The sequence below is a fragment of the Galendromus occidentalis genome, unplaced genomic scaffold (assembly GCF_000255335.2).
Source record: "Galendromus occidentalis unplaced genomic scaffold, Mocc_1.1 scf7180000077532, whole genome shotgun sequence".
NCBI lineage: Eukaryota > Metazoa > Arthropoda > Arachnida > Mesostigmata > Phytoseiidae > Galendromus > Galendromus occidentalis.
The window spans coordinates 91,049-102,222 of record NW_003805520.1 but is presented as its reverse complement, the minus strand read 5'-3'; the positions used below and the strand labels follow the sequence as shown (position 1 = coordinate 102,222).

At 51.8% G+C, this 11,174-nt stretch overlaps 1 protein-coding gene across 1 annotated transcript; it reads right to left on the bottom strand.

Moving 5' to 3' along the window:
* Nucleotides 1–1,950: 1,950 nt before the first annotated feature.
* On the bottom strand, nt 1,951–2,550 carry LOC108864929 (uncharacterized). Its single transcript, XM_018641424.1, has 2 exons — nt 2,074–2,550; nt 1,951–1,968 (listed from the first exon to the last, which is right to left on the bottom strand). The coding sequence occupies exons 1-2, from the start codon at nt 2,548–2,550 to the stop codon at nt 1,951–1,953; spliced, it is 495 nt and encodes a 164-aa protein (XP_018496940.1).
* Nucleotides 2,551–11,174: the final 8,624 nt, after the last annotated feature.

Here is an 11,174-nt window from a genome sequence, read left to right as displayed (position 1 = left end):
ACGTCTCTCAGACTCATGCTGGATCTAATCTTACTCGCCTCCAGAGAGGCTTCTTGCTTCTTGGGAGAGCCGCAATCTGGGTTGCTTTTCGGGCGAGAATCCGTGGGCTCTATACCGGATTCTTTTTCCTCTCTCTCCACTGCGTGCTGACCCTATCACTGACCCTCTGGGAGATGATTCGGCCCGTCGCGGCAGATGAGCAGGTGACTGACTTGCGCGATGCTAGATTCTCGGGGTAACGCACCTTCGTGATAGCTCAGACGCTCAATCCCGATTCCTATCCGATGCGGTGATTTCGATTCAGAGAGCTTTCGATGTCGAATTATTACGGATAGAGCTCCCTAGTATCCAGAAATTGAATCAACGAATCAAGAGTGACCCTAGCGCTCGGATACATCTTCACGTTTATGCAATCTTCTTCGATTTCTCACTTGCTGTGTCTACTCGCGGAGTCAGGGTCTCGTACCCCATCGACAACTCAGGAGATCGAGAATCTATTCCACAGCTGAAGCTGCAGGGTCGGGCAGACGACCTCCTAGCAACGCTCATGTCGTCAATCTCAAGTCCGACCTTCAGATACCTCCTGGCTCATCTAAGCGAGTCTCCGTAGCTCAATCCAGCCGAATCGAAACCCATGCTCTCAGAATGTGAGCGCGATCTCACCCTGAGTTAGAAACCTCAACGCCGCTCACGGTTCCTGAAACTCCGGGGGAAACGACGGAAGTCACTTGATGGAGAGCCCAAATCCCTCCCCGGCATGCGCGAGGAACATGAAATACCGAATGATCTTGATCCCCGAGGAGTTACTGTGCTCGGGAGCAGGCAGATTCGGTTCCGTAGGAGAAGAGACGAAGACTCAGAGAACCGCTCTCGGACGAGCAGATCAAGGTCCCACCGGAGTTGCGGGGAAGTGCTTGACTTGCACTTTCGCTTGGCATCAGACATGAGGGGTCAGGCGGGCCACAAAGCCGCAAATGACCAACTCTGAGGGGGAGCGGAGCCTGTAGACTGAGGGTTTCAAAAGCTCGCCTAAAGGTGTCCAACAATCTCATGGGAGCCCGCAAGTATTTGCTCAGCGGAGTCACGGGCGGAGCTGCCCTGTCTTTAATTGAAAGGATTTCCCCACCTGTCTCATCGAGGTCTCTCAGATGACCGTCCATTCCCTGATTGGTGGATTAGCTCGAGCACAAGTTATGACTTTAAGCTTGCATAAAGATGTTTTGGAGGCGCTCACGGTAAAATCCGTCCCACGAAGCTTTCGGGAGAGCTCCACACGTGGCATCTGAAGTCGAGGCATTCCATCCTTCAGATTTAGGGCTCCCTTCGAATCGAAGGTTGGACCCGAGCTGGGATGCTCCCGTCGCAACTTTGTCCCAAGAGTTCTGGAGTACCTTCTCTGTCAATCGGAGACTTCTCCTCGCAACAGAGGCAGAGATCTGCGGTGAGGCTTACGGGGAATTCCGGGTCGAGGATTTCCGATAGCTTATCGAGGAAATTTCTGAATTCAGATCCGAACGAGTTCACCGTCTATCGCGGCGGAAGAGACGATCGGAGTCGTCGAAGATAGTCTTTTTGCCTCTGCACCCGTCCATGCTCCACGTGCTCCAGATATCTGAATGAGGTGAATGGAGACCATTCCGCATGAAAAGGAGGAATACCCATGGCCCGGGGGAGACTCCCGGTTGTTTTCCCGGAGAGATCGGTTGATATTCGTTCTCAAGTGAAGTCAGAAAGATCCAGGAGTTCTATCGGACCTTTCGTTGCCGGGGCCGTCGTCCGTTCTCGTCGCTCTGAGTCATAAAAACTCCAAGGAGTGTTTTTGGTCTCGACGAACGGAGAAGGGAAGCGGTCCGTTTATCCAGGAGAGGATCAGGGAGAGGGGTACAAGAGAAGAGAGTCGATTATTTATCGCTCCCGGATCATGGTTAATGGTTAATGGTTTATTGTGATCTAGATTGAGGTGTATATCTGTTTGTTTGTATATACATAGTCAATCAGCCTTTCATATCAGGCGCGAAATTCAGCAGATCGTTGTTTGTCCCAGTCCTCCAGGATTCTTTTTGTCCTTCTTACTTCGGTTGCATTGTTTGCTCCTTCGTGGAGTCCGAGACGGCACAGGAGTTCTTCTCCCGTGTGGTAGATGTCGTTGCATTCGAAGATGACGTGTTCCATCGTCTCTTCGTAGATGCCACACCTGGGACAGGTTTTGTCGGTTCCGGGGTACATCTTGTGGGCTCTGGTTGGCAACATGTTGGCTCTGGCCAAAGCTAGGAGGGCGCTTCCCTTACTGTTATCGTAGGTGAAGCTAGTTACACCTCGAGTCTTCTTTCCTATGGCGTAGGTACTGAGGCTCGTCTTGAGGAGCATGTTGTCTCTCCACATCGCCTCTTGGGTCTCTCGTATCCTCTCTTTGATCCTTTTGTTGAAGATATTCGAGAGCGGGCGTCCTTCTACATCGAATTGGAGACTGATGTCTGAGCACTTGTATTTTGCTCGAAGTCGTTCGGTCTCCTGGTACGCCTTGGTTTTCTTCAGAGTGAGCTCCATCATTCTCAAGATCGCTTTCGGCCATCTATTTTCAGGCATCGATCTCACTCTTTCGAAGTATCTTAGTTTGCTCTGGGCATCTCTTGCTTCGAAGGATGACCATCCAAGTTCGCCTTCGACGAACTCGTCATCTTTTCCTGCTTCTGAGAGAAATCACTTGAGCGCTCGCCGTTCCCAATCGTCTACCGACAGTCAGTCGTTACGTTCTTCCTCGAAAGGGAACCGATATCATCACCTGCCTATTTTTCACCTGGTCTCGACTACCACCTAATGCGCATCTCAGACTGTTCTATGCATTTGCGCGCACCTTCCCACAATCCTCACCTCCACGGGACACTCTTTCCGCTGGGGGATTCTTTCCGAGTCGGCATGAGCAAAGAGCACAGCCTGGCTCGCCGAGGGATCTCTCCTTGATCCTCGCAGATAGGATGACAGCGGCGGGAGACATGCTATTGTTGATTCTCTATTCTCTTTGTTTTCTGTCGAGTGTCACGACACTGGCCTGATATACGTGTTTCCTTCCGCAGCGCGTCATGGCAGATTAGCTCCTCACGACAAGACGCAAATGTAGATTGGGTAGCCGGCGGAATCTTTGACGCATTAGGCTTGGGCTCTGTCTCGAAATGTGAAATGGCGAACCTTCCCCGGACCCTTATTCACCTGCGTTCAGGCGCTTCCTTTTTCTCGCCTTCAAGCGCCCCGATTCCACCCGAGATTCCCCGTCGAATATCCGCTCTCTTAGCAACCATCTGAGCCTGCAGCCCGAAAGAAAGTCGTAAAGCAAAACCTGTCGAGCTGTCTCCTCTGCTTGAGGGTTGCATAGGATTTTTGGCTTCTGATGTACGCTCCGGCGAACAAGGTCGAAATGTGACTGTCGCCGCCGCCGCCGTTGCTGTCAGCGATGCTGTTGCTGTGGCTCATAGCCAGCGATGACGATGGCGACGCAAAAAGGAAACGGGGCCGGTCTTCGCATCTCGGTATCCCACCGAGAACCTTTCTTCTCTGCTGCAAGTAACACTTTGTTGGCTTCGTTCACTCACCTGTAAAGATCTCGCGAAGCCATCGTCGACAGTCGCGAAGTGCGCCGTAGATACCCCGTATCAATGGAAGAGTCATTTTACTAAACGCTGCCTTTTCTAGAGTGAGCACTTTGAGGCGCACGCTTCTTCACACTTTTTGCCAGCGTTCTCCGTCCTCCTCGCTCCCCCGAATAAACGGTTGCGTGGCTCCGACTCTCTCAGCCCGACGCGTCGACTAAGCATCCTTGTGGCTGCGTACGAAGACTGCGATTCCGTTTCTTTCGGGTCCCGATCTACCTGGCCTTAGATTGCGTGTACCCCACCATATTCTTAGTACGAGACACAGAAAGTTCCGAAACAAGCCGATACATATACATACATACATGAATTCAGGTCGGAGGCTGACTGAGAATCCCTATGCAGAGAGGATCTCCGACCAACATGAGATTAGCTGAGTGCAGTGGCGGGAGTCGTCGACACCATCCTTCACGACGGTCTGCACCTGATGATTCAATGATGAATCACAATCTTCTGCGAATAGGATGCACATGGGAGCACAGAAGCGCGACTGGAGTCGAATATCCGCTCTCCATCAGGCTCAAAACTTCATGTCATTTTTTCGGGACTGGTCTCACCACCGAGAGCAGGAATACGGCATTTTCCACATCGTTGCGCATCGCAGACGAGTTCGGCGCGCAGAAATTCAGTTCAGATCGACATATCCCTGCATGGGAGTGAAACTTCGAGAGGTAGCAAAAAGCTTCGCCGGAATCGGAACTTCATACCTCGTCGCTTGAGCTCGAAGAATCTCAGCGCTCTTGTGTCTGACTAGAAGTGTCATATCCCGGAAGTACTATTTGAGCTCAAGTTTCCCCTGGAAAAATCAAGCTTCAGGCGCTAGATACCTCATCTGGCTGGACCTGTGGGTAATTCCGGTTGAGCGAGCGAATGCCTGAGATGATTTCATAACTCCGAAGCTGGGTATGCAGCTGTCAGTCCGGGGGTTGGTTTGAATTCGATCAACACCGGATTCATCCCACCGAGATCCCTAGGCAGGAATCCTCGAGAAGCCGATCCCGAAATAGATCGACGAGAAAGAGGACGGCATGTGAGTTTGATGGAGTTCCCGGCAAGCCATTAGGTCCCCGCTCCCCTCTCGTTGAATCATTTAACCCTATCGGCAGCTTGCGCTCCGTGTAGACCAACTAATGACTGAGCAACTGGCCGAATGACAAGCGGATGTCCAGCAAGTCCGGAAAAGGACGAGCAAAGAAACGGATGGGAGAAAGCTTGGCACAGATATGAAGAGGAGTGGTCAAAAATGGACCGCCGAGGACACAGGAAATCGTGAAAGTCATCGTAATCGCAAAGGAGGCGGGGAAAAATTAGTCGCACCGATACCTCCTTGAGTTTTGGCACTTCACAAAAGAGGGGCCGCTGCTCTCGTCCCCGATTGAGCCGCTTCCGTGGGACTCAAGTTCCGAGCTATCCGCCCTCACCACTGAATTCCTCTGAACAATCGAGGAGGAAAATCCAGCGGACGGGAGATCCTCCTCGATTCGGCTGGCTCACTTCGGGACCCGGGTCGAAGGGATCTCAGCAATGGCGCCGCTGACCGTCAGGGCTTAGCAGCCACGGGCTCATGAGACGTTTGTTATTCTCGGAAAATCGTCCGACATGCATAATATGTTTTATAATTATCATTACTAGATATGTATGCGTATATCAGCCCCATATGAGACCCCTGAGCCGTATGTCTCCCATACGCTCTGGGACAACCTTTATACCTATGTCTGTTCGATTTCCTCGGCCCTTTCCGAAAAGGAAGAGTCTTGAACCCGATGTCCCGTCAGACCGAAAGCGTCAAGAATGGTTTCCCTCATTGACTCGCTAATCTATTCGAAATGAAATCTCAGAGAATCTGCAAGATATTAAAAATCAGGGAGGTATAAAGAAGTGCTCGGGCTCCTATCGTCATTACAGACGTGCGACGCCGTCGGTCGCTGCGCCTTGATCGGCCCCAACCTTCTGAAGCTCAGCTAGAAGAATGTCTGTCCGTTGATCTGATGGTTTCTCCGCTCGCCCGAGTGCGAGCTCAGGAGCTCAGGAGCGGCGGACCTGGGATTCGGGCAATATGCACTTCCTCCGCCGTGCCGCCCGTTCTTTTTTTTCGTTGTGTTTTCAATATTTAATCGCGACGTAAAGATCCCTCTCAGTCGCTCGACCGCCAGGCCGAGAAAGATGGAAGAGGGAAACGTAATGAGGAAACGATATGAACGCAGCAGCGGAGAATCACGTGATAGTGCACAGTACTCAGAAAGCGTACATAGAAACTAGAGATCGGCTCTCTCCCGGACGTCTCTCGAAGCACCTGCACCTCGCTCGGGCTCTGTCTCCCGGCGAGCTTGGACCCGACTCCAGTCCTTGAAGTCTCTGTCCTCTTGCCATCCTCTACTCAGGAGATCAATGTAGCACGGCTCCCTGACGGTCGGTCGAACGCTTACATTAGAGGGCCAAGAATGTCGACCGAAAACTTAGAGCGCGCTCCCATTTTTCCCTTCGCCTGCTTCCATAGAATAACCCTGACTCCGGACTCAGGCAATGGGGCTCAATCACGGAAACCGGAGCTCCAATAAGATTTCAGTTAGGTTCTCCGAGGGAATCTCACTGGGAGAAATCTCCCAGAGGTAGTGATTTATGAGGGACGGCTGAGACCTGAATCTATTCCCTTGCACCACATGGAGAGGGTAACCATCAAGCTAGAAGCATAATGGCCCTCGATCAGACAAGCGGATGCTCACCATGGGAAGGCTCAGGGAAATGAAGCAAATGCATGTATGTGGCCGATGAAAAAAGCTTCTGAGTGGGAAGAAATTGAAAGGGAGCCAGTGGAAACGAAAAAGATCAGGGGCACAGGCTGAGCGAGGAGGCTAAATGAAGGAAAGCTAGGGATAGTATGAGCTGAAGCGAGTCGCTACTTCGCCTCTCTGGAGCATTTTTGAAAAGGGCCCAACAGGGAAATAGGGTGTGGAGTGGAGACAAAGAAAACGAAGGAGAGTTGAAGGAAAATCTCACAGCCTGGAGCAAAGCTGTGGTCTGTTCATCAATTTTCATTCACGCTCTGCTAGATGCTTTGGTTGTGAAACCCTTCATAAATATCCCAGCATGGTCTCTCTTTCTCTACCTCCTCCTCTCCCGCGACTGCCTCGCTCGCTCTTCCTGCCCTCTCTGTTTCTTCCCTGCGAGGAACAGAAACTCTTCCATTGTTTGGCCATTTTAAGGGAAATTCCCTCTATTTAGAGGCTCGATTGTTTGTTCAGCCGTTGCGCCTCTCTACGACGACTTTTCCGAAACCGAAGTCGAGGAATATAACGATTTCGTGGTTCCGTCCCTGCGTCCCATTTTCAGCTTCGTTTAAAAGTTGAGCAGGTTCCGAAAACTGGAACCCAATCACTATTCTTCCTCTGGTATCGAGCTACGCAAACTGTTCCTTGCCGATTCGCGAGGCGAGCCGGGACCCGAAACTCAGAAAGAAACTCGATCCTCAAAGAGAGCTCTTCGATGTGACTTCGAGGGCAAACTCCTCACTAACAAAGGTTCTCGTTCGCGATGTTCATCGGAAACAAAAGAGCGCGATGAATCGAGATTCGTTGACAGATCCATTGAACACACAAGCACGTGAGTCGGGGACAAAACTTCTAATGTCTCGACTAAATCGACCGCTAGCGCAAAGCAGTCACTCCCGAGAGTCACCTCGGGCAACATATCGAGGATTCGAGGGAGATCGACCTCGATGAGAGATGGAAGCGGGAGCCTGATATTTGCGGATCCTCATCATTCGAATAAACCCCGTCCTTTGGGCTGAAGTGAGAGCGTTGAAGCTGACCTCGCCTTTCCCAGAACGAGTTTCCCGGAATCATTCTCCAAGGGGACCGAGGAATTCTTCGGAACTCTATGAAAATCTGGTTTATTAGACGGATGCTCAATCAGACATCTCTATCTCGCTACTAGCAAAGCCCTGCCGTCTCCATTCTGCCGTGCGTACGTAATCGCGTGGAGCGCGAAGCTTACCGCAGATAGTGAAAACGAGAGCTACCGTGGAGAAGTTCAGTCGACTTCTCTTTATTCTGTGTCGTCGATTCTGTTACGCCGCTTGATATACAGCGAGTGGCTGCGTTTGAATATGTGCAGTGGGGATCGAATCAAGAAGTGAGCACCGAACAGAGTTAACTTTCTTTCCGCTCTGAAGTCTGAGTCTGAGCAAGTGAGCGAAGATCTTCATCGCGCGGAGTTTCTTTTGAGGATCAGGAGGGAAGTAATTCGCTACCGAGCTTTGTGGGAAACCCCGAGTTCTCTCGCGTCTGCTCATTGGAACGAACGCTGTATCATGTCCATGTTCAGCTTGAGTATCCATTTGAGCTAAGGCGCTCATTAGCTCGGAGCTCGGATGTTGTCCCTTGAACTCCTTCGGAGCAAGAAGAATCGAAAGAACCAAGAGAGGAAGCCCGAAATGGGAATTTGTGAGCTCAGACCAAGCTAGAGGCTCCGAGCTGCAATTTTTCCCTGCCATGCACCAGAGCGGGCGACTGCGGATTCGAGTCCAGGGAAAAGAGGGTCGGCCAGTCTTCCTTTGCATCAGCTCCTCTCGAAGCCCTCAAACCTACCGTCTCTCGAGTCGATTCTTCTGTCTAGCTCCTGCCCTTCTATCATCACATCATCACCTTCCGCACTAATGAATTCCTCTCAGGGCCATGAAGGAATTGTACGGCATCGAAAATCACCGGAATGAATCCACGTCCTCGAATACGCACCCCTGTACAACAGAGAAGGGAATTCTGTTCGGCTTCTCCCATCGCTGTCCGCTGTCTCAGCTACATTTAGATCGCCGGCGCCGTCATCTAAGAAGCAGACTGCCTCTGAATATTCTAGTTCTCCCCATCGAAGCTGCCCGATTTGGATCCTTCGGCGTACATCCTTTAATCCTCTCCTGCATTTGCCGCTCTCCTCTTTTGCCGTCCCTTATCCCGGATTTCCTTTGTTCAGAAGGCTGCGAAGTTCCGAATCGCTCTGAATCTGCCCTGAATCGGAATCCAAGCAAGCCACTCACGAACGCAAGGAGGATCGTATTCCCTCTCCCGAGAAATAGTCCACCGTCTAGGAACTGGGCACAGAGCCTGTCGAAAGCACCTCCGCTAGCCTATGCTGTTCCAGTTTGTCCGACGCCAGGACGACATGGCGGCTTGTTTTCCGTCGGACCCGAACACGTTTGGTCGCTCGGCGACATGGTCCGCCCATTACTGACTTCTATTGTACAGTCTTCCTCGTGAATGTATACATACATATATCTGTTGACCACATCTTCGATCTCTTTTGTCCGTTCGTTCAACCCAGCTCCTGTTGATCATGGCTTCTACATCCCGGTAGCGATTCCCAAACTGATTGTTCAGCTTCCCCGGTCCATCCAGCAAGTTCCCACAGGACTGCTGCCCTCACGTCGCTGATTCGCAATCTCGCGCGTCTCATCATTCATTTCTATCCCATGGACCGTTCGATTATTCTATCTCCATCTGTCTGATTGTCCGTTGAGCGATTGAATCTACCACCCGTTACGGGAGATCGCCCTCCGCCGCTCCGGGACAGGGTCTCCTGGCGAGCATACGGTGAGCCTCGACCCACATTCCCGTAGCATGGCGGGCTCTCGCTCCACGTCGACTCCTCGTCCGGTTCCCCTTTTGTTTCGGAACGTAGTATCCTGGCGACCTTCCGCCGATCTCACATCTACAATTGAGTCTCCATATCGCTTCCGAGTGGTCGTAATCAATAAGAACTCCCCAGCGCCCCCTCTCTGATTAGGTACTCCGAATGGATGAGAGAAGTACCCGAAAAATGAGGACTATAATGCGCTCAATGCTCAATCTACCTCAGCAGGGACTTCGTATCATAAAACCCCGCCGAACCAAGGACGCAGCTTGCCCGAGTGGCCCCGGAGCAGAATTCAGGAGCGTCGTGACGAATCGGGAGCTATTCGGAATCGGGCTATTCGGAATCTTACTGAGACGCGTCATTCGAAAATTGCGCGCCGCTCCTCGGATATCTGTGTGTATTACCGAGAAGAGAATCTCCCACAACGGCACCCCCGACGGAAATCTTTCTGGGGAAGCTCCATCGAATTGAACGCTGATTATATCCGTGTAATCTGCGCCTGAGGCGAGGGCCCTGGCATCCGAGCCTCCTCAGCAACGCGAAACTCCTACTATTGCGACGTCAAGCTCTTGCAGGTTTGAACCATCCAGTTCTCAGACTTCCCTTCGGCCGCAGTATCTCCAGAAATCAAGATACCGTACAATTGGAGACTATATTCAGACGGACTTCTCAATTCTGATTGCAAGCTTTTCTTTTGCTAAGGGGTCAAGTATGGCCGCTCCGTCGCTCTTCGGGTTCCACGGGATAACAATCCCCAAGTCACGGACTATTTCGTAGCATGAACGTGAACCGGGAACGGAATGAGTCTGACGCGTGGAACAATCTACAATCGAGATGTCCAGTTCAATAGAAACTCTACATATAATGCATGGAGGGAGGGCAATCCTCGAAATTCGGTCCGTTCGCCCTTCGCGTCGTCGATTCAAATACACACTGTCCGACCGAAGCTCCGGCTGAAAACAACGACGAGAAGAGACACTTGCGAAAGGAGGCGGACTCAGGCGCAGCGGATCGAGATCGGAGCGGCTGACATCCCGAGTCAGGGGATCCAAATCAGAACAGATCTCTCGGTGTTCCGAAGCCTCCGAAGGGTCTGTCCAAATGAAGACAAACATCTCACGGCTCCCTCACCGCAGCGAAGTGTCCACCCTGCCTGACGCGCTCCTCTATCGTTTCTCTTCCCCGGCTCCGATTGCCCTCCTCTCCGCCATCTCTCACTCTCGCCTGGAATGTCCGCCTCTCTTCTCGACTTCTGCTCCACCTTCGATTTCCCCAATCTGACCGTTCTTCCGCTGATTCCATTCTCCGAATGCCCCCAGTCCCCATCCGAACCTTCAATTATATCCTCGCCGTATAATCAAACAATCACGCGCCTTGTCTCACTCTCTCCGTCCTCCCTGCGTCTCTCATTTCTCGAGTCCGAGCCTCTCTCGGAGATTTCGGCGCGGAAAAACGGCTCGCGCGACTCGATTCGGGGAAGGTACGCATCATTCATTAGAGATTCAAGGATCGATTCGCGGGACCGAACAACTTTTCCTGACGTCGCTCGTCCCTCAAATGTGATCCTCGAGCGGACTCTTCGGATATGAGCCGAAGCGATGGGCTTCCTTCCCTTCTCCCGTAAGATTACCTCGTGGGGACCGTCTGCGTGAGCCGTCAGAATCTGGCTGACTCACTTGAGCGGAGTTTGCGGAGCAAAGAGGACGCCATCGGCGGCAATGCAAATGCCTACGTCGACCAAATTCATAAATATTCAATGTTGTGCAGCAATACAATTCGAACAACCGGTGGCTCACTCGTTTGCCGAACCCAACTTGCTCCGCTTCGTCGAGTAGATTGATGGGGTGCTCGTTCCCTCCCTCCCTCCCTCCCTCGCACGTCCGTTCGTTTGTTTGTTTATTCGTT